Genomic DNA, 26366 nt, shown 5'->3' with positions numbered 1-26366 from the left:
TAACGGAGCTTGAGGCTACAGAGGGCTGGTGGGGGGAGAACTCAAGGCACACACAGGGCATGGGCGATGCGGCCTCGCCAGGCACCATGGGGACGCCAGCATACCGGGATCCCCATCCCATCACTGGGACATGGGGTCCAAAGGGACCCTGGAAGGAGCCCTGGGATGGGGCAGCCCCGTGCATTGCTCCCGGAGCAGGGCAGCCCCTTGAGACAACATGGAGCAGTGTCCCCAGGCCCTGGGAAGGAGCTGATGGACACAGTGACCCCGGTGCTGTGGGGCACCATCAGGCTCCTGGGGACAAGGGTGGCCCCGGGGGGAGCTCGTGGGCAGGCAGGAAGGTTCAGCGGTGCCGATGCTCCATTGACAGGCATGGGGCTGCGCTCAGCACAGGGATGCCGGGGCAGCAGAGGCAGCGCTGCCGCAGGGCTCTGGGCAGGATCAGCCCTTCCCTGCAAGCCCAAGGTTTCCGCGGCGGGGCCGTCAGGAGCCCAGGGCCACCAGCACCATCCAGCTCTGCCAGGGCCGTGCCCCTTCGCCTGGCTCACGACAGGGTCTCTGCAAACATGGAGGGCTCGGTGGCACCGGGGAGCAGGCACCCCTGCCCCATGGCGCGGCCCCTTGTCCCAGCATCACAAACCTTGGTCAGCTTTGTCCCCTTTGGTCCTGGGCTCCTGCCACCACTCGGCGAAGAAGCCCTCCTCGTAGTCACCTTCACCCTCGAACTCACCATCAGAGGGCAGGTCCCGCACCTCCAGCCCCTCATCCCCATCCACCTCCATCTGCAACGTGGGGTGGGCAGGGGGAGGCATTGGATCAGCCCCCCCCCCGCCTGAGTAAAAGCCCTCCCCAGGGGTACCCACAGCACCCACTCGCACCCCAAAGCGTGGCCATCGTTTACCTCATCATCAGCCTGCAGGTACTGCCTGGCGAAGTCCAGCATCATCTTCTGCGTGGCCGTCTGGTTGTGGTAGTGCACGGCTTCCTGGGCACAGGGTGGAGCGAGGCCTGGATCAGCCCCTCCGTCCCCACCGGAGCCATGGGACATGGGGCTCGGGATGGTGGGGGGGGGGGTCCTCACCGGCCGTGGCTCGAAGTCCTCCTCACGCAGGCGCCAGCGCTCGCGGTGGAAGCGGTAATAGACCAGGTTCTGCTGCATCACGGTGTCCCCCGGGTCGAAGAGCATGTAGCTGGCGACGCTGCGCACCGCATCCTGCACGTCGTTCACTGTGGGGAGCAGCGCCCAGAGCCGGTGACACCCAGCCCAGGGACCCGCAGCACCCTGGGGCTGCCCCGTCCTCCCCGCCATCACTCACACTTGTAGTAGGCGAACTGCAGGTAGTGGTACATGGTGGCCACAAACTTCTCCACGAAGTAGCCCCCCACGTTGGGGGTGAGCTCGGTCTCGCAGTCCACCTTGCACTGCAGCACGCTCACAAAGTGGTCTGGGGGGGTGTGGGGTGTGAAGCATCACATTCTGCACCCCATTGCCCCCCCACCCCGGTCCCAACGCGCTGTTCCCCTGCCCCATAGCGAGTCACCTGCAATAGCAGGGTAGAAGTCCTTGAAGTCCTGCAGCTCGTAGGCTCCCTCGCAGCCGGCCAGGCAGTCCTCGTACGCCCGGTAGTACTGAGCCAGCGCCTGCTCCATGTCGGCCGCGCTGCTCCGGAAGTCGCCGTTGTTGTAGAGCTTCACCGACCGCACGAATGTCGGCTGCGGGAGGTCAGGGACCGGGGCTCAGGATGCTCCCAAAGGGCTTGGCAGGACCAGGCGTTGGCAGCCCCAGCAGCCCCAGCCCTAACCCCATGGCCCTCCTCACCTCGTAGGGCTGAGCCTCCAGGTCCACCAGGTATTCATCCACATCCAGCATCGTCCTGTAATAGTTCAGGTACCTCAAGGTCATCTCGTGCTTGGGGTTCTTCTGCAGGAAGGTGTGGGCAGCGGACACGGCCTTCTCGAGCTTATTTGACTGGGGAAGGGGGAAGAGGCAGGGTGGGGACAGGTCAACCCCTCAGGAACCCCACATCCACGTGGTGCGGGTTGGATCCATGCATCCCGGGAGAGCCTCCTGCTTTACGAGCACTGGGATGGCAGCTTCAGGGGAGTGAGACTTGGGGGGGCGAAGGAGCCATCAATGAGATGGGTTTGGGCCAGAGCGAGCAAGAGGAAAAGGCATTAAGAATCTAGGCCAGGCTGTCCCCTGCCCCTGCCAGCACTGAGCATTAAACCAGCATCCACAGCTCAGCACCGTGCCTGGGGAGGGGAGAGGCCCCCACCAGAGAGCTTGGGCAGCTGCATCCAAAACCTCCCTCCATGTCTGCACCGTGAGCCCAGGCAAGGGCTTCTCCCTGCTGAGGCATCCAGACACGTCCTGCAGCAACCACAGTGGCTCTGGTCCTGCCAGCTCAGGCTGCTTGGCCAGGGGGACGCCGGGGGACCAGGGGGACACAAGGTGGAATGGGGGGATGCAACCACAGGGGCCCAGTCCCAGGCACTCCCCTCACGTCCTGATGCATCCCAGATGATGCTGACGTGCCGTGGCACAGGGGCAGGATGGAGGAGCCAAGGGGGGGATGCCAGGTGGGGGGTGCAGGACAGGAAAGCAAATGACAGCAGGGTGCAGGATAGAAGGGAACGGGGTTCAGGGGGTGCGGGCTGGGAGTGAAGGGTGGGGAATGCAGGATGGGGGTGTCAAAGAGGAGGACAAGGGGTGCAGGATGAGTGTGCAGAGCTGGGGGGATGCAGGGTGAAGGGTAAAAGAGGAGGCACAGACCAGGGCAGTGCAGGATGGAGGCACAGGAACACCCCCTCACCACCACTTCCTCCTTCTTCCCACCAGCCGCATTGCGCGGCATTTGCGCGCCCCCGGCTCACCTTGAAGAGCGCGTAGTGCAGGTACTGGTAGGGCAGGCGGCGCTGGAAGTCGCGCAGCGTCTGCGCGGGCGGGTAGCGCAGCTGGAACACGGGCAGGTCGCGCTTGCAGGCGCGCAGGCAGCCTGCGCGGCGCAGCAGCTGCCCGAAGAGCTGCATCTCCCGCTCCCACTCCCGGCCCGCGGGGTCCCCATCGGCGGGGGGCTCCTCGGCGGGGCCCGGCTCCGCGCAGCGCCGGTGGCAATGCGCTTCGCTGTCGCGCAGCAGCCGGTGCAGGCGCAGGCTCGCCTCCAGCTCCCGGGCGCTCTCTGCCCACTGCGCACCCGCGTACTGCTCCAGCGCCCGCGCGTAGGCTCGCTGCAGCGGCTCCAGCGCGTCCGCGGGGAACCCGCGCACGCTGTACTCCTCGTACTGCGCCGCGCACGGCCCCCCCGCCGCCACCAGCAGCAGCAGCAGCAGCGCCAGCGCCGCGCCGCCCATCCCCGCCGCCTCCGCCGCCGCGCACTGCCCGCGCAGCGCCGCGCACCGCTCCGCGCAGGGGGGCGGGCGGCGGGGAAGGGGCGGTGCGCGGCGGGCGCGCAGGGTCTTAGTGCGGCTCTGCGCGGCCGGCGCAGCGCAACACGGGGCGTGCTCGGTGCTGCGCGGCTCCCGTGTGTTCCCTCCCGCACCCCGCGCTGTCGCGGCGTGAAGGGGGTCACTCTGCGCCCCGCACTGCGGGCTCCGGGGCTGCAGGACCCCGGCGATGTGCTCGGCGCTGCCCTGTGGAGCGGGATGTGCTGCGTGTGCCCTGTGCTGCAGCTCAGAGCATCCCGCACCCTGCGCTGGACCCCGGGGTGCTGGGCTGTGCCAAACCCGTGCAGTGGCCCCATCCCAGCGCTGGTGGCTGGGGCCAAGCTGGTGGCCACAGAGCCGGTGCCGTGCCAGCCCCTAGCACTGCCCCGAGCCAGCCTTGGCATGGCCACGCTGGCCGCAGCCCAAGCCCAGCGCCTTGCTGCCGGCTGGCCAGTGGCACTGAGGGATGTCACAGCGTGGGGCAGGAGCCAGGACACTGCTGAGGCTTCTTCCTGCTCCCGCAAGCTCCACAGGATGCAGGCCGGGCGCTGCGTGCACCCTGAGCCCCGGCTCCAGGGGGGTGCTTGAGGTTTTGTCCTCACCCGGGGCGCTGCCCCTCGGAGAACCCGGGTTTTGGTTCGGGTTGTCTTGAATTCCCATCTGGGACTTGCCAAGGGCTCTTATCACGGTGCCCATCACGGTTTGGGGAGGTGGGGATGCAGGGGCAACGCGTACGGGTGCATTTGGTGCTGTTGCTATCTGGGAAAGGCTTTTGGGGGGGGTATATTTAACCATCAGCACCCAATAAAAGCAGATTGAGGAGTAGGAGGTGTTACTGAAACACTGAATCCCTCGGATTCCCTCTGCCAGGGGACTGAGCAGCAGCATCCGGAGCTGGGGGAGCGATGGCTCCAGCGGGAAGAGGCAGCAGCGCTAGGACCCGGCACAAACTCGCTTCCAAGCAGCTCCCGCTGGGCTCTTCCTTTGCGGAAAAGAAAGGAAAACACAAAAAGGAGAGGAAAAAAAAAACCCTCACCCCGACCCGTCCTGCGGGAGCTGCCCTGGAGCTTCCCCTGGGGCTTCCCAGCGCTGCCCGCTTGTGGCATCGCCCCGGTGGTGCCGTGGTGTGGGGGGGGACGGGACTGGCGTTGGGATCGTGGCTGAGGAAGCGGCAGGCCCGGACACGTGTACAGAAATTCCGGGCAGGAATCCCACGGGAAGGGGCGGCCGAGCTGAGCAGGCCCCGTCCCTCCGCCTCCCGCTGCCTTTCCGCCGGCTGCAGCCTCCCAGCGCCATGGCCCCCGGCAGCGTCTTCCTCCTCCTCCTCCTCCTCCTCCTCCTCAGCATCCTGGGGGCGCCGGGGCTGGGCGACCCCGGCCCGCTGGAAGACGTGGTGATAGACAGATACTACATCCCCAAAATCTGCCTGCGGGAGGCCCAGATGGGGGATTTCATTCGCTACCACTACAATGGGACCTTTAAAGATGGCCAAAAGTTTGACTCCAGGTACAGCCCTCGGCTCCTCACCACTGCACGCGGTGCCGGGGGGGACCCCTGCATGCCTTGCGTCCCCAAGGGGCAGCAGGGGAGGGACAGGCTCCGGGGCAGCCCCATGCTTGGACCCCAAGGAAGGCTTTTGGTGGGTGCTGGGGGCGAGGGCCCCATGAAGCAGCAGCCCCTGCCCATCGGTGCCTGCACGCCCTCAGCCCCAGGCACGGGCAGGATCTGTCCCTGAGGGAGGCGTTTTGCGCTCAGGACATGTATTTGCATGTGCAGGGGCAGGGAAGCACTGGAAGCCCTTTGAAACGTGGCAGCAGTGAAACCCGTTCATTACCTAAGAGGCTTTGCTCTGGCCGGACTTGGTTTTCCTCAGCCTGGGCACCGATCCTGCTCTGCTCCCAGTGGCTGCCGAGCAGTTTGTGTCGGGGCAGTCCCTGCTCTGCAGCACCGGGAGCAAGGGGAGAGTGAGGGACACAACCAAAGGGCAGAGACAGAGGGTGCAGGAGCAAAAGCTTTCCACACAGACGCGTTTAAGAGGAAAGCAAAGGGATGCTGCTCCGGTTTAATGTGTCTTTAGTGGGAGCATGAACGGGGGAGAAAGTAACTGGGTGATGAGATTCACCTTCTGCTGTGCACACCCCACATGCATTGGGAGCCTGGGGACATTCCCTGCTAAAGGAACTCCTTGTCTTGACTGCAGGGTGGCAGCATGAGCTGCACATGGGAGGGGACGGAGGGTTCACTTTATCCTAAACGGCCCCAGTTGCTTCTTGCAGTATTGTCAGGTTTACAAATAAAGCCGGATTTGCAATGGAAGGATGAGGCCTGGGCTCTTTCCTTCCCTCCTTGCTCCATAGAGCTCCAAACATGCTGTATGCAAAGGGTTTGGAAGCGGCAGAAAGCCCTGGAGCTGCCGCATCCAGCTCCATGGATGAGGATGGTGTCGAAGAGTTGGGTACCAATGGGAAGCATCACCCATGTCCTTTGCACCCAGAGGGTCCCATCTGCACTCCCCTGCCTGCAGGGCGCTGGGTGCGCAGGTCAGGATGCAGCTCCACCACAGGCAGTGCAGGATTGAGCCCATCAGCATCAATGGTTTTGGGCTGCGGGCTCTGCAGCAGCGCAGGGACCCACCGCGAGGCTGCCCTGTGTTCGCATGGTTGGGGTCCTGATGCACCCCAAACCCTGGGTGCTGAGCACTCGGCTCCCCCAGCACCAGCAGCATCGGGGGCTTCCCCCCATCCCGCACCCCTGACGGCTCTGCCCCTTCACCCAGCTACGACCGAGGGGCCACGGTGGCCGGCGTGGTGGGTGTCGGGCGCCTCATCACGGGCATGGACCGGGGGCTGCAGGGCATGTGCGTCAACGAGCGGCGTCACCTCATCGTGCCCCCCCACCTCGGCTACGGCAGCATCGGCGTGGGTACGTGGGGCTGGGGGGGGGCTGCATAGGCTTTGCTGGGAGCGGGGGTCCTGACCTAAGCTGCTCTGTCCTCGCTGCTGCCCCTTTAGCGGGGCTGATCCCCCCAGACGCCACCTTGTACTTCGATGTGGTCATGCTGGACATCTGGAACAAGAAGGACAAGCTGCAGGTCACCTCCTTGTCCAGACCCCTGCACTGCAACCGCACCGTGGAGGACTCGGACTTCGTGCGCTACCACTACAACGGCACGCTGCTGGACGGGACCCCCTTCGACTCCAGGTACAGGGCACCGGGATGCTGCAGGTGGATGCAGCCTCTGCCCTGGGGATGGGGGCACTGGGAGGGCAGGGACCAGCAGGTGCTGGACATGGGGGCTCAAGCTGCACCCCGGCCACAGCAGCCTCCCCCTGTGATTTCCCTCCCTGCATCCCGGCAGGGCCGGTGCAGCTCCGTGATCCCAAACCAGCTTCCCACATGGCACCGTCCCCACTCTTATTCCTCCCCACCAGCTACAGCAAGAACAGCACCTACGACACCTACGTGGGCACGGGCTGGCTGATCAAGGGCATGGACCAGGGGCTGCTGGGCATGTGCGCCGGGGAGAAGAGGAGCATCATCATCCCGCCGTTCCTCGCCTATGGGGAGAAGGGCTATGGTGGGTCGGGCATAGCCCCATTCCCTCCCGCCCCTGCGCGCCAGGCCCCGGCGCGGGCTGATCCGTGTCCCCTCCTCAGGGTCCGTGATCCCGCCGCAGGCGTCGCTGGTGTTCAGCGTGCTGCTGGTGGACTTCCACAACCCCAAGGACGGGGTGTCCCTGCAGCACCTCGAGGTGCCCGAGCCCTGCAAGCGCCGCGCTGCGAGCGGGGACTTCGTCCGCTACCACTACAACGGGACATTGATGGACGGGACGCTCTTTGACTCCAGGTGTGGGGAGGGAAGTGGGGAGGTCCCTGAGCCCGCCCTCTCCATCCCCGTGCTCAGCAGCATGGAAAAGCTGGAGAACTGATGGAGGAGAGGGTGGGAAGGGCGCAAAACCGGCTGCAAAGGACAATCCCTGTTTGCTGCGGAGGGTTTGGCTCCGGGGGAGCGGGGCAGAGGCCGGGACAAGGGGTGTGGGAGCAGGGCTGAGATCACCCCAGGCTCTGCTCCTGTCCCCGCAGCTACTCCCGCAACCACACGTACAACACCTACATCGGGAAGGGCTACATCATCCCCGGCATGGACCAGGGCCTGCAGGGGGTCTGCATGGGGGAGAGGCGGCGCGTGGTCATCCCCCCACACCTGGCCTATGGGGAGAACGGAGCAGGTAAAGCACCGGCTCCAGCACCACGCGCTGCGGCATCCCCTCCTTCAGCCCTGCGCATCCCACACCATGGGGAAAGCTCTGACCAGGTGGGACCACCACCATCCCCAGGGCTCTGGGTGTCGTGGGGGCCATCACGGGCCGGGGAAGGGCTGACACCAACACGTGCCGAGGGATGGATGCGCTATGGGGAGATGCAGGAAAGGGCTTTACCGCGGGGCTCCCGCAGCTCCCCTCATCCTCCCCTTCCAGGGAACAAGATTCCCGGCTCAGCCGTGCTCATCTTCGACGTCCACATCGTTGACTTCCACAACCCCGAGGACCCGGTGGAGATGGAGACCTTGTACCGGCCGGAGGGCTGCAACCTCACCACCCGCCCCCGGGACTTCATCCGCTACCACTACAACTGCTCCTTGCTGGACGGCACCAAGCTCTTCTCCTCGTGCGTGCTGGGACGCATCCTGCCGGTGCTGGGCTGGGGCGAGGACAGGCGCCGGTGCAGCAGCCCCGTGCCGTGGGGCAGCACTGGCGCATCGGCAGCACGGCCATGGGGCAGAGCGGGGTGGTTTGGGGACACAGCGGGATGGAGCACAGGGGACGGGGACCAAGGGGTCTCCTCTGTGCCTGCTGCAGCCACGACTACGAGAAGCCGCAGGAAGTGACCCTGGGCACCAACAAAGTGATCGAGGGCTTGAACAGGGGCCTCCTGAATATGTGCGCAGGGGAGCGGAGGGTGCTCATCGTCCCCCCCCACCTGGGACACGGCGAGAGCGGAGGTAGGGAGCATCCTGCGCGCAGCCGGGGGGCCCGGGGTCCTTTCCCCCATCAGCCGATGGGCGCTGGAGGCTTTCGCCCATCGGGATCCTTCGTGGGGTTTTGCAGCCCGGGGGGTGCCGGGCAGCGCCGTGCTCCGCTTCGAGGTGGAGCTGATCTCCATGGAGGAGGGCGTTCCCGAGGGATACCTCTTCATCTGGCACGGGGAGCCCCCGGCCGGCCTCTACGAGCAGATGGACCTCAACAAGGACGGGGAAATCCCGGCTGAGGAGGTGAGTGAGGGCCCCGAGTGCCCCCGGGTGATGGGTGCAGGAGGACACCGGGGACCCCGCGGCGGGGAGCAGCATCCCAGGGATGCCGGAGCCAGGCACCCAGGGCCGCGCAGGAGGGAGCCGGGTGCGCGGAGCGAAGCAGCTTCTCCCCCTGTCCCCGCTGCAGTTCTCCACCTTCATCAAGAGCCAGGTGGCGGAAGGGAAGGGGCGGCTCATGCCCGGCTCCGATCCCGACAAAGTCATCGCCGACATGTTCAGAAACCAGGACCGCAACCAGGACGGGAGGATCAGCCCCGAGGAGCTGAAGCTGAAGTCGGATGAGGACCAGGAGAAGATCCACGAGGAGCTCTGAGGAGCAGCTCCTGCTCTTCCCTGCACACAGGACTCGTCCTGGCCATGCCCTGGCCGGTCCCCCCCTCCCCAGGAACCTGCCCTTGCCCTTCCCCAGCCCTTCCAGGGGAGAGCATTTGGGGGTTCCCCCCCCATCCATTAACTGAGGGGCTTTGGATGCTCCTTTGGGCAGGAAAACACCGAGCCCCAGCAAATAAACCCAGGCAAGAAGGTGGGAAACACCCCCACGGGGTCTGCATCCACCCCGGGGACAGCAGCGCCCGCATCCCCGTCCCCTTGCGCCCTGCACATGGTACCTCTGCTGTGGAGCCAGACCCTGGAGCCCTTCCCTGCTGCCAAACCCCACTCTGCCCCCCTGCTCCCAGCTCCCCACAGGGCAGCAGCATCCCCATCCCCATCCCCTTCCTCCCCAGCCAGTAGCTGCACGTCCTGCTCCATGTGCTGCACCCATGGCAGGCAGGAGGGAGCTGCCCCTCGCTGCTGCAGCAGCGCGGTGTGGTTTGGGGCTGAGCCTTGAATGCTCCAGCCCCTGCTCCCCCCAGCATCCTCTCTGGGACAAGAGGCTGGAAGGGGCTCAGGTCCCAGGGTAAAACCCCAAGGTCCCGCAGGCATTTGCTGCTCCAGAAAACCCAGCACCCCCCAAGGCAGCAGGGAGCTGGCAAAGCCCTTGTTTGCCTTTGGGAGCAGGAAACCAGAAACGGCCCTCAGGGAGCAGCATCCTCCCTGCCTGCATCCTCCCTGCCCTGCAGCAGCGGCCCTCACGGATGAGAGGAATCAGCCCAAAACTGCCTCTAAAAGTGTCTTGCAGGTCAAAGGGATGCAAGAAGAGAAGAGTGCAACGGGTCCCAGAGAGCTCCTCCACCGAGTGCTGCCTTCCACCAAATAAATCATCTCTACTGGTTTCCAAGGAGTTTGCTTTGTGCCACGTTACTTTGCCATGGAACATTCCTCATGCAGGGGGGTTCCAGGCTCCAGCACTGCTGGGTCAGGCAGGATTGGAACCAAACCTCCTGGGATGCTCCAGCACAGGGGGATGATGCTGCAGTGCCCGGTGGCTCCATAAGGGATGGGGATACCTGGAGCTGGGAGCAGAGATGCAGCAGCCCTGGCACTGAAAGCTGAAACGGAGCGAGAGGAACAGCAGGGCCGGGAGCTGCAGGGTGTCCATGGGGCACATGGGGTGGGTGATGCTACCCCTGGAGCTCAGCCGGGCACTTGGAAGCCCAGAGACAACAGAAGAGACTCGTTTTCACAGGGAGGAAATTAAACCACTTCCATCTGTCCTCAGACTACAGCAAATGATCTCCACTTCCATGCTTGACCACTGCAGCAAGTGTGGAGCATCTCTACCTGAGACATAAAAGGGGTTGTCCGAGTGGGATGAAGCCTGAATGGGATGAAGTCTGAATGGGATACACAGTCTGAATGGGATGAAGTCCAAGTGGGATGCAGTCTGAATGGGATGAAGTCCCAGTCTGAACGGGATGAAGTCCAAGTGGGATGAAGCCTGAATAGGATGAAGTCTGGGTGGGATATGCAGTCTGAATGGGATGAAGTCTGAGTGGGAAGCAGCAGATGTGGGCAATGTGGGGTGAAGGCAGTGGAGCAGCTTCCTCCACCTCCAGGGCTGCCCAAAGGGGGTGAGTGAGGTCGGGATGTGCAAAGGGGCAGGAGCCAGCCCAGCATCAGGATGTAGGTAGCAGAAGATCACCTCCAGGGCTGCCCAAAGGGGGTGAGTGAGGTCGGGATGTGCAAAGGGGCAGGAGCCAGCCCAGCATCAGGATGTAGGTAGCAGAAGATCAACTCCAGCTCTGCCCGGGGCAGGACACCCGGAGCCGTCCCAGCTCACGTCTCCGTAAGGATGTAGCGGAGGATCCCGTTGGCCACGTCCAGCGTCTCGTCTCTCTCCAGCACGATGTCGTAGGCATCCAGGTACTTCCCCCTCCGCTCTTCCACCTACAGCAATGGGATGGAGCAGGGAGGACTGAGAATGAAGCTGCTGCACCCACAGCACCTCCTGATGCTACCACAGAGAGGGGTCAGGGACCACAGCGATGATGCTCCCCCCGTCACTGGGGCAGCTCCTCTTTAGGGCTCTCTTAAGGACGACAGGGGATCAAGGAACTGCTTCTCACTCCCACCTTGTCATTGAGGAAGCCAATCTTGAGGATGTTCTCCACGCTGGGAACGCCGTCTGCCATGGTCAGGTCGCCCATGGAGTCCCCCAGCAGGATGATGCTCGTCCTGGTGCTCAGCTGCTGGAAGTACTCCGTGCCCTGCAGGACGCTGTTATTCTTGTTGTAGGTGTGGATGAGAGGTCCCTTGAAGCACGTGAGGACTCCCTGTGCAAACAGGACAAACCCCTCCATGGGCCACAGCTCCCTTCCTGGAACGGGGATGCTCCCAGGGCACCGGCCCTCATCTCCGGGATACCCCAAGGAAAACCCAGCAGCCCTGGAACAAGGAGATGGCCCCAGCAGTCAGCTCCATCCACAGGGATCAAACAGGCAGCTTTGAACCTAGCGGTGCCTTTAAGCACATCGGGGCCCTCGGTCCCAGCCGGGGCCTCCTCTCCGCATCCCCACACACACGCGATGCAGGAACTCACATCCCCATCAAAGTCCATGTAGTTGGAGACCACGTTGATGTTCGCGTGGAAGACGTTGGCCTGACGGAGGATCTCCTCAAGGACGTCCCCGACGCCAGCGGAGAAGATGAACAGGGGCACGCTGTGCTCGTGCAGCTGATCAAACAATTCCTTGAATCCATCCCTGCAGCAGAGGTGCCCGTTACAGGGTATCCCGTTCCCCCCGGTGTGACAGCCCCAGAATGCCAGGACACCATTTCCATGCAGAAGGAGAACTTGGGCTCGGGAAAGCCCGGAGGAATGGAGCCATCTCTCCTCTGGGACTGGCAGCTCCTTCAAGCCAAGCCAGTTTTAGGACCATCACCAGCAAGGCCAGCTTTAATAGTGAGCGTTAGCACAACGGTTTTGTGCTGTGGGTAACATCTGATGCTGAGCCAAGGGCCTGGATAATGCCCAGCAGTGGAGAGGGGAGCTGCCCCCATACCCTGCCTGCTGCCGGTGCCTGCAGCCCGTACCTGAGCATCACTCCCGACTCCCTGACGATCTGGGCTATGTCCCCCTTCCGGATGTTCTGCTGTGTCAGGAGCTCATGGACCCTGCTCCACCTGGGGAGAGGCAGAGGAAGGAGCTTCCCAAAGCACCCTTTGGGCAATGAAAGCTCCCGGCGCTGCCACCGAGCCCAGGGACACCTCGAGCCCGTGTCCTGTAGAGCCCAGGCACAAGCAGCTGCCGGGACAAGGCGAAGCTCGTCCCATCCAAGCACTCACCACTCCACCATGAGGGGCCGTTTCTCTTCCAGGGTGCGGTTGGGATCGATTTCTATGGGATAGTAATAGTGCAGCAGATCCTTTAGCTGGCGGTGGAGAGATGGAAAAGAGCGGAGTGAACGTCCTGCCTGAAGAGGCTGAGCAACAGAGAGCAGGCAGACGAAAACCTCCCTTCGTAACCTCTCCTTCCATCAGCAGTGGCTGGGGCACAGCCTGGGGAGCTGCCACAGGACCCCTGCAGCCTCCTGATGATGGGTGATAGGCACAAGGCCCACAGCGCCGAGCAGCAGCAGGCACCCACCTTCTTCCTGCCGTCCTCGCTGATAACGCGGCTGTCGTTGAGGATATCTGCAAGGACAGTGAGGAGCCGGTGCTGCAGCCCAGCAGCACCCGAAGGCTTCCCAAGAGGCGGCTGCCCTGCAGCCCCAGCCCCGGCTCTTCCCAAAGGCGAGCCCTGCGTGGCACGGTGCCGATCACAGGCGCTGTGAGAGCAGCATCAGCGCTGGTGAGGAGACAGCGAGGAGGAGAAGCAGCAAGGCCGGGGGGCAGCTTCTGCAGGGCTGCCCAAGGAGAGGGGAGGGAGCGGGTGGGCTCGGCAGAGGTGCGAGGAGGCGAACGGGAGCCACAGAGCCCGAGAGCACAAACACGGGAAGCAAACAGCAGCAGCGCCAAGGGCTCGGACTCACTGTGCGAGGTGGGGCAGCGCCGGCCGTTGCAGCCGAACCTGCTCAGGGTCATGTCGAAGTCAGAAATGACCTGGGGGGTGAGAGGAGCCCGGACCGGTGTGAGGCAGCGCGCTCTGCCCTGGCCGAGTCAGCCAAGGCGCTGCGAGGGTGCAAGGTCCAGGGCAGGGTGCAGAGCCCAGCGGCCATGGATGCGGATGCTCCTGCCTCCGTGGGGCTGCCAGCCCCATCACCCTCCCGCCCTAGGGCGCCTGTCAGCACCAAACGGCTTCATCCTGCTGACACCGCCGTGGGCAGAGGGGGCTGTCTGGGGACCCGGTCATATTCGTATCGTGCATTAACAGGGAAGGAAAGGGCCCAACCAGGGAGAGCCGCCCCCCTGGTCCTGCCTCTCCCCTGGGGCTTCTCCATCTGCGCAGCGTGGGGACGGCGCTCCCGGCACCGGGTTGGGCACGGAGCACCCCAACCCCTCACCGCGCCCCCCACCCCCGGGACCGGTACCTGCAGTTTGCTCGCCCCCTGCTCCTTGAGGGACCGGATGATCCCGGCCGCACGCTCCGGGTGCCGGATGAGGACCGTGGCGTTCTCCAGCTCGGGCACCTGCGGGCAGAGACCGCGCTGCGGTGTCCGGGCCCCAGCGCGGCTCCCGGGGCTGCGGTGCCCTCCAGCCCCCGCCGGGCCCCGCTCCCGCAGCCCCGCGCTCACCATCGCTGCGCTCCGGGCAGGGCCGAGCAGCGCCGGGGCCGCGCAACCGCGGGGAGGAGCCGGAGCCGGAGCCGGGGCTGGGGCCGGAGCGTGCGGGGCCGCCTGGAGCCGCTGGGGGCGCGGCGGGGCCGGTGCCCGAGGCTGCGCTTCCCCCGCAGGGCGGTGCGGGGCAGGACGGGGCAAGAGAGGAGCAAAAACCCCAGCGGGGCCCGGGGCACCGAGACTCGCACGGGTCGGATTCAGAGCCCGCACCGGCAGGAACGCGGGACCCCGGGATGGGCTGGGTTGAAGGGAGCTTAAACCCCATCCAGCTCCAACCCCTGCCACGGGCAGGGACCCCTTCCACTGGAGCAGCTTGCTCCAAGCCCCTGTGTCCAACCTGGCCTTGAGCACTGCCAGGGATGGGGCATCCATTTCCCTCCCAGAGCTGTTTCCTGGTACACCCAGACACGATGACAAGCAGCCAGCAATGAGCTACAGCAGGATGGGGATCCCTGTGCCCCACATGCCCTCCTCAGCCCCAGGCGGCTCTTTCCACCCGTCCAAAGGTAGCAGCAGACTCAGCACTTGTGGCTCCATCACTGACATGAGCTAACCTGGGCCCCAGCTTCCTCCTGCATGAGCTGGTTCAGGGGCACTGCAGCAGCCATGGGTGCCTGCACCTGGGGAGCTTTATACCAGTGCTGATGGCATGAAGGAGCTGCAGGGGAATCTTGAAGCCCTTCTTCCTCAGCCATCAATGGGGCCTGGTCCAGCACAGCCTGGGCTATGGGGCAACCATGGATCAGGGGCTGGGGGGAGGACCCTGTTCCCAGGCACTGCTGCCCTGGTTCCCTGAGTTTGTGACCTCATCATGGAGCATGTTCTAGAACCACCGGGCAGGGGTGATGTTGGAGGGACAAAGATAAAGACCCTGAGAGAGGCACCTCCCACGGCTGCAGGCTTCACCATGGGAGACAGGTTGGTGTCCACCAAATGCTCACCCTCACACATGGAGAGGAAGATGAGTGCTATGGCTTGCACCATCTTCAATGAACTTCGTCTCGAGGGGAAACTCTGTGATGTGATCATCAGCGTGGATGGGATCGAATTTAATGCCCACAAGAACATCCTCTGCAGCTGCAGCCACTATTTCAGGTTGGTCAGAGGGGATGGGTGGCATTTCCTAGCCTGGGTCGTGCTTCCATCACTAATGAAACATGGATAAAACCACACGGCCTCCCAGCATGGCTACTGCTGGTACCCAAATGGGTGCCCAGGGGATAACGGGCAGGGTTTAACCCAGCAAAGCTGGTTTTGCCTCCAGCACTGCTTGTTTTTTTCCAGGGCTTTGTTCACCAGCAGCTGGAACAGGGCCGAGAAGACGGTGTACAAAATCCCCGGGATTTCACCCGAAATGATGAAGCTCATTATCGATTACGCCTACACCCGGACCGTTCAGGTCACCATGGAGAACGTGGAAAGCCTGCTCGTCGCTGCAGACCAGCTCAACATCATGGGCATCATCCGGCTGTGCTGCGAGTTCCTAAAGTCCCAGCTCTGCTTTGAGAACTGCATCGGCATCTACAGGCTCACAGAACACTACTACTGCCCCGAGCTGCAGGAAGCAGCCTTCCTGTTCATCCTCCATCACTTCGAGGACATCACCAAGGTCTCTGCAGAGTTCCTCGAGCTCTCCGTCAGCGAGCTGGATAACATCATTGAGAAGGACGAGCTCAACGCGAGGGAGGAGGATGCCGTGTTCAAGGCTATCGTGAAGTGGATTGACCACGACCCCCCGAACCGGCGGCACCACATTGCCAAGCTGCTGAGCAAGGTTGGTGCTGACGCAGGCTCTGCAGGGCCACAGCCGCTCTGCTTGAAGACCCTGGCGCTGAGCTCGGGGCTGAGCTCCCACGTGCCCGTTTCCTCGCGTTCAGCTGCTTGTCGCAGCCAGGAGGGACCAAAGTTCACAAGGGACGTTATCTCTGCACACGCAGAGCCTCTGTCTGTGCACGAGCCACGCAAACAGCAGCAGGCATTAGGGCAGTTTGAGTCTGCGAAGAGGAAAGCCCCGTGCCAAAGCAGCAGCAGGCTCCGTGCCATGAAATCAAGCGATTTACCCTTGCACCCCCCTTTCCGGACTAGCTATAAGCGACACACTGAGTTCTCAGGTTCTCTTACAGCAAAACCATTGAGCGCTGCGGCTCTCCCCCACGGGGATGCCGCCCCTAACCCCCCCTTTCTGTGCTTTCCAGGTTCGGCTGGCGCTGATGCAAGCGGAATTCTTCATGAACGACGTCAAGACGCAGGAGTACGTGGTGGAAAGCGAGGACTGCAAAGGCCTCATCATCAACACGCTGACGGAGATGTACCACCTCAGCATGCACGGGCCCCCTTACATGGACTTCGCCAACCCGCTCAGCCGGCCTCGCCTGCCCTACGCCGTCCTGTTCGCCATCGGGGGCTGGAGCGGGGGCAGCCCCACCAACGCCATGGAGACGTACGACGTGCGGGCGGACAAGTGGATGAACGTGACGAGCGAGCGGGAGAGCCCGGTGGCCTACCACGGCACGGCCTATTTGAAAGGCTTCGTCTACGTCGTGGGCGGCTTCGACAGCGTGGATTACTTCAACAACGTCAGGAGGTTCGACCCCCTGCGGAAGACGTGGCACCAGGTCGCGCCCATGCACTCGCGCCGCTGCTACGTCAGCGTCACCGTCCTCGACGGCTTCATCTACGCCATGGGCGGGTTCGACGGGTACACGCGCCTCAACACGGCCGAGCGCTACGAGCCCGAGACGAACCAGTGGACGCTGATCACCCCCATGCGGGCGCAGAGGAGCGACGCCAGTGCCACCACGCTGCATGGGAAGGTAACGGGCACGTTAGTGGGGAGTGGGTCGGGTTGGGGTGAGCGGAGCGGGATGAGGAACCGAGCACGTGCGCAGCATCACACGCACGGCCTGTCCTTTCACATGGCCCAACAGTGAGCACTTGAGCCAGAGCCCCTTGGTGAGCAGCAGCTCAAGGAGGGGATTCTCTCCCTCTGCTGTGCTCTGGGAGACCCCCCCTGCAGCCCTGATCCAGCACAAGAGGGATATGGAGCTGCTGGAGTGAGTGCAGAGGAGGCCATGGAGATGCTGCGGGGGCTGGAGCAGCTCTGCTCTGGAGCCAGGCTGAGAGAGCTGGGCTGGGGCAGCCTGGACAAGAGAAGGCTCCTGAAGGGGAGACCTGAGAGCAGCTCCAGTGCCTGAAAGGGCTGCAGGAAAGCTGGAGAGGGGCTTGGGACAAGGGCCTGTAGGGACAGGCCAAGGGGAATGGCTTTAACCTGCCAGAGGGCCTGCCTCATGCAGTTGAGGAAACACAGGGTCTAAATCCTGCTGGCATGAAGAACACAATGTGCTTGTACTCCTTCAAAGCCAGGATGCCAGGACCATTCCCATTGAAAACCAAAGCAACCTCCCCCTAAAAACCCCATCCAGCCACGTCACTCGTTTTCCCTTCACGTCCTCCTACCAGGAGAGCAACTGCCCTGCTCACACTGCGCCTTCCTCCCCTGCTCAGGTGTACATATGCGGTGGGTTCAACGGCAACGAGTGCCTGATCACTGCTGAAGTGTACGACGCCAGCACAGAGCAGTGGACCTTCATAGCGCCCATGAGAAGCAGAAGAAGCGGAGTAGGAGTCATCGCGTACCGGAACGAGGTGTATGCGGTAAGGGAGCCCGGTGTCTCTGTCCTCGCAGCCCCCAGCACGTGTAGTGCTCCCCCTTTGCTGATCTGCATCTCCTGGACTTCAGTGCTGGCCTTCTGCTTTAAAGTGAGATGTAGGGAAGGAAGGAATAGAATCATGGAAAGGGTTGGGTTGGAAGGGACCTTAAAGCTCCTCCAGTTCCAACCCCTGCCATGGGCAGGGACCCCTTCCACTGGAGCAGCTTGCTCCAAGCCCCTGTGTCCAACCTGGCCTTGAACACTGCCAGGGATGGGGCAGCCACAGCTTCTCTGGGCACCCTGTGCCAGCGCCTCAGCACCCTCACAGGGAAGAGCTTCTGCCTTATCTCCAATCTAAACTTCCCCCATTTCAGTCTGAACCCATTGGAGCCTCCTGAGAACATCATCACCTGCACGCTTCTGGTTCTGAGAAATGTACAGACTATTTTTAAGCATCCTGCAGCAAAGCAATGATTTTTGGCTGCTGCCAACAGGTTCAGCAGCACAGAGGCCTCGCTTGGTTCCATTCACCCCAGCCATACACTGCATTTAAACCCTGTAAAGTGTGAAATCTGACAGTTGCACAAAATACTTTTGGATGTTTCAGGAGGAACAAGGGAGCAGCCTGCAATGAGCACACGTTTTGAGATGCCACGCTCTCAGCAATGCTCAACTGAGCTCAGCGAGGCACGGCCACTTCCCCTTGTGCAGGAAGTTCTTCCTTGTGAGGGTGCTGAGGCACTGGAATGGGTTACCCAAAGAAGTGGTGAATGCTCCACCCCTGGCAGTGTTCAAGGCCAGGTTGGACAGAGCCTTGGGCAACATGTGTGAGGTGTCCTTGTCCATGGCAGGGGGCTGGAACTGGATGATTTTAAGGTCCTTTCCACCCCAAACTACTCTGTGATTCTGTAACTCTATGTAATGACCCAGCTGGCCGAGCAGGTGAGGAAGAGCCAGGTTCAACTCCGTGCCTTTGGCATTCACAGGTAGGAGGATTCGACGGAGTGAACCGGCTCCGCAGCGTGGAAGCGTACAACCCCATCAACAACACGTGGCACGCGGTCCCCCCCATGTTCAACCCTCGCAGCAACTTCGGCATCGAGGTGGTGGACGACTTCTTGTACGTGGTTGGGGGCTTCAACGGCTTTACAACGACTTTCAACGCCGAGTGCTACGATGAAAACGCCAACGAGTGGTACGACATCCAGGACATGAGCATATACCGCAGCGCCCTGAGCTGCTGCGTGGTGCCAGGCCTCTCCAACATCAGGGACTACGTTGCCAAGCGAGACAGCATCGCGGACAACTCTTCAAATGAAGTCAGGTTCACTTCTTCAACCAGCAGCCTGCCTGTATAAACAGCTCCATGCAGCGAATAAAGCCCTCTGAGCAGCAAGTGAATGTATTGACTTCTGTTCTATAACAAATCAATAAAATCATAAAGGCCAAAAGAAGAATTAACGTTTACAACTTTCATTCTATGGCACCACAAAGCGTGCGCATCGGCCCCGGCCTCTGCAGCCACTGAGACAATGAAAGGTACAACAAAGGATGCTAAAGAAATAAAAGGTTTATTTTCATTAATCCACCTCTTACAGTGAACTTTAGTACAGTGTATTCAAGGTAAAGAACGTGACAGTAGGGTATGTTTCAAACCTAGATGCACACACACTACGTTACCTTACTGGAAGCCAGTACAGGCATGCTCCTCCCCAGGCACTCATGGAAGTCTACATTAACACAGGAGAGCACCGCTGCCGTGATCCACAGTGACACGCACCTATGAGGAGCATCTGACTATTAATGGTCTTCAACCACCTCGTTAGTTCCACACTTTACATTCATGTTAGTAACAGGATTAGATCCTCAAGAGCACCTGTTTTAGCAGACTTCCACTTCAGGACTGACAAGTGGAGATATGATGTATACCCTGCATAACGTGGACACAGCTGGCAATAAATCTAAGCCATACACCACTTACTTGAAGCTTGCTTTTTTAAGCCCACTGAGAGTTACAACGTACTGTTAACTAGGTTGTGTTAAACAGAACCCAAACAGTTGCAATGCTTTGTGACTCAGTTTGTCAGTACAGAGCAGTGGATTCCCTGACACACAAGTTGAGCCAATAGCTCTCATGTTAACATTGACTGTGATGGAGAAAGATGCTGTTGAAAATAGTACTGCAGAATGCTTGGCATGGCTATTCATAATGCATGCTAAAAAGTTGGCATGTCTTCATTACAAACCCAGCGTACTAACAGAGTATTCAGGTAGTTAGAAAATACTATGTACACACGTGGCACCTAGAAATTACTACACTGACTGCCGAGTGTGAGGCAGGATGTGTCCTACTCCACTGATGCTCTGAGCAGTAAGACAGGACATGAAACATGCATTTTGTGGCACATAATCAGTACAGGTGGAGGAGTGTGATTGTCATGAGGAGGAGGGAAAACTCCTCCCAGTGCTCTTTTACATTAGTAAAGCCAACAGTTGGCCTTCCAATACTTACTGCATACACACTAGGATCTTGCTGACATGGAACTGGCCACTATAGACACACTGAAAGAATCTCCAGGCTTCTGCTTCTAGGATCATTTTATTGACAGCCAGCAAGCTACGGCAGTCAGGGGAGTTGCTGTGAGCCTCACAGGTTAGTGGGCTACAACACAGAGCCAATAATGCAGCTCTTCCAAACACCTACATGTGATACAACGGGTAGTTAGAGTTGTCAGTTAAAACCCATGTGCAATGCAATTGGTCCATTTAAAGTCAAGGTTAAAAGACCCCAAAACAAACCCAATGACTTTAAAAATCCATAGAACCAGCATAGCAAGAGTTTGAGCAAGTGCAGCTGTGCCCCTCACTCACCATGCAGACACAGCACACGGGTACAGTGCATCACGGATGGAATCACGGCTGGCATTCCCGTGCTCTGGATGCTAAAGCTGTTTGGACACTATCTTGGAGTGGAATGTTTTTAGTAAACTATGGAGCCTGTGTGTTAGCCAAAAGTTCTCATGGTAAGTGCAGTATCAGTTTTGCTTAGGAAAAGAATGACTGCAGTAAGTTTGTTCTTGTATCGAATTTGGTCGCATGCTGCCACATGTTAAACTAGTCAGTTCATCTTCCACCAGAAATAACCTTGGGATTTCTCCCTATATATTGTCCATATTAATTGGCAGACGACAAGAGGGCTTTGACAGAGCTGGGCTGGGCTGATATACACCATCCTACAGCTGCTTGTCAAACCCCTACAGCCAAGTCAGCGGGTAGAGCACAAAACCTCTTCTCCATTTTTTATGTGCAAAGTCTGGTGAAATATCTTGAAATCAGCTCCCACAAATTAAAGTTAAATCAGTGGATTCAGCTCCAGTTCTTAAACTACTCAAGCCAAACTCCACTGAGTAAGCCCTTGCTCACAGGCTGATTTGGTAACAGTCGCTTCTGGACATCAGCCTTAAACCTGAGCAAGCGTTACTACTTGTTCTCTTAGGCCAGCATCATACAATCTCATCTGCCCTAACCGACAGGCAAAGAAAATACAACAGAGTTACTACAGGTGAGTAAATTGAGACAAACTGTTAGGATTTTCAACTTCCTTTTTTTTAAACCAAGGCTAGATTCTTCTCTTACAAAAAGACAAGTTACTGATCTCCAAAGTGGCAACTGCAAAGCAGAGCAGAAAGGGTTGTACACATCAGAGAAACCTTGACACACTGCATGGTTGAAAGACTTACCCAGTGTTTCAGCTCTGATCTAGGTTGGTGCTGAATTGGGAAATGGGAAGTATCAGCTCAGAAAGCTAAACAGTTAAAACAAAACAAACAAAAAGCCAAACTGTTTAGAAGTTCTTTTGCAAAGAAGTTGCCCCCATCAAAACCACCAGAAAACCATGCTAAGAACCAAAGACAGTAAATACATTCTCCAACAAGGTTTGTCTAGACAAATTCTGGAACACCCTGCTTACTCCTCCCTTTCCCTTCCCTAAGATCCTGAGTTAGCTGCATGTGAACGCCTGGAACATTCAAACGAAGGGAAGGATGGGGAAGAAATGAAGGGAGGAAGGATGCATTCAATCTGCCAGTAACCTCAACCGTCCTGGAGCTCTTGGGATCAGGGAGGAGGAGTGTTCGGTGGGACAGGAACCGTTTACTCTGAAGGAAATCTTCCATTTCTGTTCCTTAGGAGCCCAGCAGGAAGCAAACCAGAGCCAGTCAGGGCACTGGTTTATGTAAAACCCCCTCAGCACACCGAAAGGTATTGAAATCAGCTTCAATCTTCCCACCACGCTAAGTGGGGAAATTCACCTGTTGAGACACTATGAAAACTCAAGTGTCTCGCTTCAAGAGGACACCAAGTATGGATTTGTGATGGACCCTGCAGCACGAGGGACAGGGTACCGAAGGCAAAGAGTTCTGATTGTCACAGACAGGCTGGAAACAGGCTCACGGGGGTTCTTCTAATCACCTTTTCATTGGGCTTAAAAGGTGTGCAACACGCGAGGAAGGATCTACAACCAGCTCCGGTTTCAGGCCGTTACTGTGAAACACCCTCATTCTCACTACTCCACACTGACAGCAGGAACCAGTCCGTGCTGGCGGGTGGTACTTTGGTGGTTTTCACTCCTTTTCTCAGGCTGATGTTGACCCCAGTTCCTAACGAAGCTGTCAAAGACAAAGCATCTTCTTTACTGCCTCAAGTTCTCTGCTCTAGCAAGGGTCTTGTGTTCTACCAACCATCCATTCACAAGCAAACGCTGCAGCCTCTCTACAACAGACAAATACAAAATATTGAATACACATAGAAACATCCTGCAGTAAGTTGGCAAGGAAAGATTGTGCTTTTGTTTTCATATATAGACATAACTATTGCACTTGCCTCCAGCGTGGGAAAGCGAAGTACACGAACATGAACTGCATGTGAAGTTTAGTCACTGAGGAGGAGAGACTCAAAGGAATGTCGATAGATAAGTGCAAATAAAAGAGGAGAGGTGCTTTCAAGCACATACAAATGTAACCACTGAATTATTACAATAAGGATCTTTGATTTTCAAAATGCAACTGTTGGAGCCCAACTCCACAGAAGTCCTTGAAAACAAAGATCCCAAGAGAGAAGTAACAAACATAATGTTCCCAGAGATACCTCACAGCCCGATACAGGCCACGGCTTCTCCCTGGGCACCACTGAGTAATACTGTTGGATTCACATAGCTCCTCAATTCCCATCCATCCTCCATTTCTGAGCTTCTTAATACTCAATACACAAAAGATGCTGGTTTTATGCATCAAACCAAACCAACACCCTCATGTCTTATAAAGACATCTCCAGCCTAACAAGACACCACTTCCTAGGCTCATCAGGAGTGATGCTCCATGAGCTAGCACTCTATCTGCGAGCGGGGGATCCTCCGCAAGCTCAGGGAGTGCCGGTGTATTTCCTGCATCTGCCTTTCCTGCATTTGCCTTATTCTGTCCTTTTGCCACATGAGATTTTGTGGCATAGGGTATCTCTGCGTGCCCTGCAAGCACCTGAAGGGAATCCTCACGTGGCAGGCTGTTGCTCTGCACCGAGGCTGAGGCATAGGAGGCAAAAGCATCCAGCGCTTTCTCTCCGCACAGTAACGGTACGCCTCCTTCCTGTACTGCTTGTCAATATCATCGCTGTTTTTCCACCCCCCAATGATAAAAACATCATCTTTATAATAACAAATAGCTGCTCCTTCAATGCTAAGCACCTCTGGGGGTAAGCTTTCAAGTATTTCATCTGAGGCTCTGCCAGAGATCTTTACCTTGGCCTCCTCATTATCTATAGGGTAACTCTTGGGGCAGCACGATGCTGTGTGGTAAAAGTTCGTGTTAGCCACAGACATCTGAAAAGAGCAATAGTTATCAATGAGAGGCAGGGACTCCACGTCCTGCCACTGCCTCGTGTCAGCATCGTATCTGATAATGACTGCCCTCAGCCCATCTTCACTATCCCTGTCAACCGGGGTTCGAGCAGCGACATAAATGAAACGGTCTTCTACAGAAACAGCTTTGACATCCCGAAGGATCTTGGGGGCTGACTCCAGGTTAAGCCATTTGTCCTGCTCAGGGTTATAAACGGCCACATCTTTAAAGCCAGGGCTGAAATTGCCATGCCCACCGATACTGTACAAGCTGCCTCTGACTTCAGTAAGGCCAAAGGAATGCTTTCTGGTTAGCAGGTTGGAAACTTGCTCCCAGATATTCCTGTTTGGATTGTACCTTTCTACAGTCTTGGCAAACCCTGGTTCCATGGAGCCAGCCACATACACGTACGATTCCGTCACGGCAACCGCGTGCCCATCGAGGTGGTTATGGATGTGGGGTAAGTTTACCCACCTATCTTCATCGATGAAATACCCCACGCACTCACTCAAGTAATCCCCTCCCTCCGACACGCCACCAATGACCATAATGACATCCATGTTCTGCCCAAACCGCGGCAGCAACGCTACAGGACAAGCGGAATGCTGCAAGTTACCAGGCTGCAAGTTCTCGGACCTCAAGGCATGGCTCTCCACGGCTTCAGCCACTAATTTAACACAGGCTTCGTTGCTCGACACCAGCCTTTCCGACTTGACGTGGCGAGTAAGGTAAGTGGGCTTCATCTGGGACAACCTGAGCAGTTTAAAGAGATCCTCAAAGTACCTCTCTCTTTCCTCGGGGCTCTTCTGCACCCACCTCAGCACAGTCTCAAAGAGGACTTCTTCAGAGTCCACCGTGATCTCCGAGTCCGAGAGCCAGTCCCTGACCAGGTGGAAGGGCAGCGTGTAGAACTCCTCGTCCTGGATGACCCTGTAGAAGTTCCTCCTGATCATGTCCTGCGCTTTGAGGGCCAGCTGGTTCAGGGAGTACATGTGCGCCAGGCTGTGAACCGCCACGCAGTTGGAGAGGTTCAGCTTCTTCTTCAGGAACTCCCCGCAGAACTCCTTCAGCCGGGTCAGGAGGAACCTGCGGCACAAACGCACACGGGTGATGCCGGGCCCGGCCCCGCGCCCTGCCCGCTGCCACCCCCCCCTCCGGCCCCGCTCACCTGTCCGCCATCTCCAGCACCTCATGCACGTTCCCGGGGCTCACGCGGATGGTGCCGGTGTACATGAACCCGATGACGGCCTCCACCGTGTCGGGGTCGGGGCCGCCCTCCGAGCTCCACTTCTGCAGCTCCACGCGGCCCGAGCGCGACTCGGCGAAGCCGCCCGACAGCAGCGGGGTGAAGTACTCGGTGGCGGCGGCCAGCACGGAGCGGTGCGCCCGGTACTCGCGGGCCGGGCCGGGCCGCCCGCCGCCGAACGCCAGGGTGATGTCGCAGTAGAGGCCGTGGCGGCGCTGCTCGTTCTGCCGCCACGCCAGGTCGGAGCAGTGCGCGGGGCACCCGAACTCCTCCGCCTCGGCCTCCACCTCCCCCCCGCAGCCGGGCCGCGGGGCTCCGCTCTCCGCTACCGCCGGCGGCCCCGGGCCCGGCTGCGGCTGAGGGGAGGCCGCGGCCGCCGCCATCTTGTCCGACATGGCGGGGAGCGAGCACTGCGCCTGCGCTGCGAGCCTGAGGGGCGCGGCACTGCCCCCTGGCGGGTGGGAGGTGTCGCCGCCGCCGCAGGGAAAATGGCGGCGGGGTGGGCGCGAGCGCGGCTTTACCTCAGCGCCGGTCGGAGCCCGGGGCAGGCCGGAGGGGGAGGCACCGGCTCCATCACCCCCTGAGAGCCCCTCAGGAGCGAGCTGAGGTGGTTCTCCCGGTGTAGGACCCGGTGTGACAGCAGCCAGAGCCGGAGGCAGCGCCCAGGCACTGGGAGGAGGGAGGCCCTGGGGCTCCTTCCCACCCTGCGCAGGTACCAGGGGCCGGGAGCACGCACACAGGGCTTGGCGGAGCCTGGACGTGGCCTTTCCTTTATTTCTCTTCCTTAAAACCTCCTCCCTCAGGCCAAGCTGCAGGGAAGGGATTTAAGGAGGAATTAACTCCCTCCACCCAAAGGGCACTTGTTGGTGTGGAGCTGATTGCGTGTTTCCTATGCAACGTGTGTATCCCCCCATTCCTTTTAACTAGAACACGGAATTATGGAGTGGTTTGGGTTGGAAAAGACCTCAAGCTCTTCCAGTTCCAACCCCCTGCCACCCAAGGCTCCAGCCTTGAGCACTGCCAGGGATGGGGCAGCCACAGCTTCTCTGGGCACCCTGTGCCAGCCCCTCAGCACCCTCACAGTAAAGAACTCCTTCCTCATTTCCAACCTGAATTCCCCTGTTTCAGTCTGAAGCCATCACCCCTTGTCCTATCACTACATTCCCTGATGAAGAGTCCCTTTCCAGACACTGGAAGCTGCTCTGAGGTCTCCACACAGCTTCTCTTCTCCAGGCTGAACAGCCCCAAGGTTCCCAGCCTGGCTCCATACAGGACCTGCTCAGCCCCTGCTCATCCTTGTGGCCTCCTCCGGACTTGTTCCAGAGGACACCAGACCTGCACCCAGGGCTGCAAGGGGGATATCACGAGCAGAGTAGAGGGGCAAGATCAGCTCCTTGGCCCTGCTGTCACGTTCCTTTTGATGCATCCCAGGACACGGTTGCTGGCTGGGTCACATTCAGCTTCTCATTGACCAACAGCCCCAAGTCCTTCTCCTCAGGCTGCTCTGAATCCCTTCTTCTCTGCCCAACCTGGAGCTGGGCCTGGGATTGCCCCACCCCTGAGGAAAGAACTGGTTGGAGGTAGTGACCATTTCCCCCTATCTAAACCCCAATTTCTAGGAGCCAGAAGAAGAGTAACGGAGTAGTGTATCATTTATTTGAGTTGGGTTACAATACACAGACGTTATCACGGAGATGAGCTGGGATCTGCAGCTCCCATGAGTGACAGTCCCATCTACCAGCAGTCGTGT

General features: G+C 59.5%; 5 protein-coding genes across 6 annotated transcripts; 2 read left to right on the top strand and 3 right to left on the bottom strand.

The window, feature by feature from the left end:
• Positions 1 to 490: 490 nt before the first annotated feature.
• P3H4 (prolyl 3-hydroxylase family member 4 (inactive)) lies at positions 491 to 3410 on the bottom strand. Its single transcript, XM_057405297.1, has 8 exons — positions 2875 to 3410; positions 1820 to 1969; positions 1542 to 1713; positions 1317 to 1445; positions 1082 to 1227; positions 902 to 985; positions 641 to 782; positions 491 to 558 (listed from the first exon to the last, which is right to left on the bottom strand). The coding sequence occupies exons 1-8, from the start codon at positions 3349 to 3351 to the stop codon at positions 545 to 547; spliced, it is 1314 nt and encodes a 437-aa protein (XP_057261280.1). The 5' UTR covers positions 3352 to 3410; the 3' UTR covers positions 491 to 544.
• A 1159-nt stretch (positions 3411 to 4569) lies between these two features.
• On the top strand, positions 4570 to 9264 carry FKBP10 (FKBP prolyl isomerase 10). Its single transcript, XM_057405293.1, has 10 exons — positions 4570 to 4929; positions 6200 to 6345; positions 6435 to 6624; positions 6855 to 7000; positions 7080 to 7269; positions 7506 to 7651; positions 7901 to 8090; positions 8282 to 8424; positions 8531 to 8694; positions 8861 to 9264. The coding sequence occupies exons 1-10, from the start codon at positions 4718 to 4720 to the stop codon at positions 9044 to 9046; spliced, it is 1713 nt and encodes a 570-aa protein (XP_057261276.1). The 5' UTR covers positions 4570 to 4717; the 3' UTR covers positions 9047 to 9264.
• Positions 9265 to 10871: 1607 nt separating this feature from the next.
• NT5C3B (5'-nucleotidase, cytosolic IIIB) lies at positions 10872 to 13821 on the bottom strand. The gene is made up of 9 exons (XM_057405296.1): positions 13788 to 13821; positions 13584 to 13682; positions 13086 to 13155; positions 12701 to 12747; positions 12400 to 12485; positions 12148 to 12237; positions 11654 to 11816; positions 11187 to 11387; positions 10872 to 11001 (listed from the first exon to the last, which is right to left on the bottom strand). The coding sequence occupies exons 1-9, from the start codon at positions 13788 to 13790 to the stop codon at positions 10891 to 10893; spliced, it is 870 nt and encodes a 289-aa protein (XP_057261279.1). The 5' UTR covers positions 13791 to 13821; the 3' UTR covers positions 10872 to 10890.
• Positions 13822 to 14685: 864 nt separating this feature from the next.
• KLHL10 (kelch like family member 10) lies at positions 14686 to 18875 on the top strand. 2 transcript variants are annotated; one of them, XM_057405292.1, is made up of 5 exons: positions 14686 to 14924; positions 15132 to 15603; positions 16025 to 16642; positions 17334 to 17483; positions 18466 to 18875. In XM_057405292.1, the coding sequence occupies exons 1-5, from the start codon at positions 14737 to 14739 to the stop codon at positions 18835 to 18837; spliced, it is 1800 nt and encodes a 599-aa protein (XP_057261275.1). In that variant the 5' UTR covers positions 14686 to 14736; the 3' UTR covers positions 18838 to 18875. The 2 variants fall into 2 exon arrangements, with proteins under 2 accessions (XP_057261275.1, XP_057261274.1); XM_057405291.1 differs by having other exon boundaries at positions 15114 to 15603.
• A 2002-nt stretch (positions 18876 to 20877) lies between these two features.
• On the bottom strand, positions 20878 to 25026 carry KLHL11 (kelch like family member 11). Its single transcript, XM_057405290.1, has 2 exons — positions 24539 to 25026; positions 20878 to 24456 (listed from the first exon to the last, which is right to left on the bottom strand). The coding sequence occupies exons 1-2, from the start codon at positions 25009 to 25011 to the stop codon at positions 22860 to 22862; spliced, it is 2070 nt and encodes a 689-aa protein (XP_057261273.1). The 5' UTR covers positions 25012 to 25026; the 3' UTR covers positions 20878 to 22859.
• Positions 25027 to 26366: the final 1340 nt, after the last annotated feature.

This window comes from Pezoporus wallicus, unplaced genomic scaffold (assembly GCF_028554395.1).
Source record: "Pezoporus wallicus isolate ANWC-B61680 ecotype Strahan unplaced genomic scaffold, APGP_CSIRO_Pwel_v1 contig_14230, whole genome shotgun sequence".
In the NCBI taxonomy this organism is placed as follows: Eukaryota; Metazoa; Chordata; class Aves; order Psittaciformes; family Psittacidae; genus Pezoporus; species Pezoporus wallicus.
Note: the sequence above shows the minus strand (reverse complement) of the source record. Positions and strands in the feature narration are given on the sequence as shown.

What these genes read in the sequence shown, in the direction of transcription:
- FKBP10 (XM_057405293.1), top strand. Translation starts at nt 4,718, where the DNA reads ATGGCCCCCGGCAGCGTCTTCCTCCTCCTCCTCCTCCTCCTCCTCCTC. An exon ending in GGCACCAAGCTCTTCTCCTC is followed by an intron (nt 8,091 to 8,281) that starts GTGCGTGCTGGG and finishes TGCCTGCTGCAG; the next exon opens with CCACGACTACGAGAAGCCGC. An exon ending in GGGAAATCCCGGCTGAGGAG is followed by an intron (nt 8,695 to 8,860) that starts GTGAGTGAGGGC and finishes TCCCCGCTGCAG; the next exon opens with TTCTCCACCTTCATCAAGAG.
- P3H4 (XM_057405297.1), bottom strand. Translation starts at nt 3,351, where the DNA reads ATGGGCGGCGCGGCGCTGGCGCTGCTGCTGCTGCTGCTGGTGGCGGCG. An exon ending in TGGAGGCTCAGCCCTACGAG is followed by an intron (nt 1,714 to 1,819) that starts GTGAGGAGGGCC and finishes GACCTCCCGCAG; the next exon opens with CCGACATTCGTGCGGTCGGT. An exon ending in GCAGTTCGCCTACTACAAGT is followed by an intron (nt 1,228 to 1,316) that starts GTGAGTGATGGC and finishes TGCTCCCCACAG; the next exon opens with TGAACGACGTGCAGGATGCG.
- KLHL10 (XM_057405291.1), top strand. Translation starts at nt 14,737, where the DNA reads ATGGGAGACAGGTTGGTGTCCACCAAATGCTCACCCTCACACATGGAG. An exon ending in TTGCCAAGCTGCTGAGCAAG is followed by an intron (nt 15,604 to 16,024) that starts GTTGGTGCTGAC and finishes TGTGCTTTCCAG; the next exon opens with GTTCGGCTGGCGCTGATGCA. An exon ending in CCACCACGCTGCATGGGAAG is followed by an intron (nt 16,643 to 17,333) that starts GTAACGGGCACG and finishes TCCCCTGCTCAG; the next exon opens with GTGTACATATGCGGTGGGTT.
- NT5C3B (XM_057405296.1), bottom strand. An exon ending in CGGCCCCTCATGGTGGAGTG is followed by an intron (nt 12,238 to 12,399) that starts GTGAGTGCTTGG and finishes GCCTCTCCCCAG; the next exon opens with GTGGAGCAGGGTCCATGAGC. An exon ending in TTGGCTTCCTCAATGACAAG is followed by an intron (nt 11,002 to 11,186) that starts GTGGGAGTGAGA and finishes CCATTGCTGTAG; the next exon opens with GTGGAAGAGCGGAGGGGGAA.
- KLHL11 (XM_057405290.1), bottom strand. Translation starts at nt 25,011, where the DNA reads ATGTCGGACAAGATGGCGGCGGCCGCGGCCTCCCCTCAGCCGCAGCCG. An exon ending in GTGCTGGAGATGGCGGACAG is followed by an intron (nt 24,457 to 24,538) that starts GTGAGCGGGGCC and finishes TTTGTGCCGCAG; the next exon opens with GTTCCTCCTGACCCGGCTGA.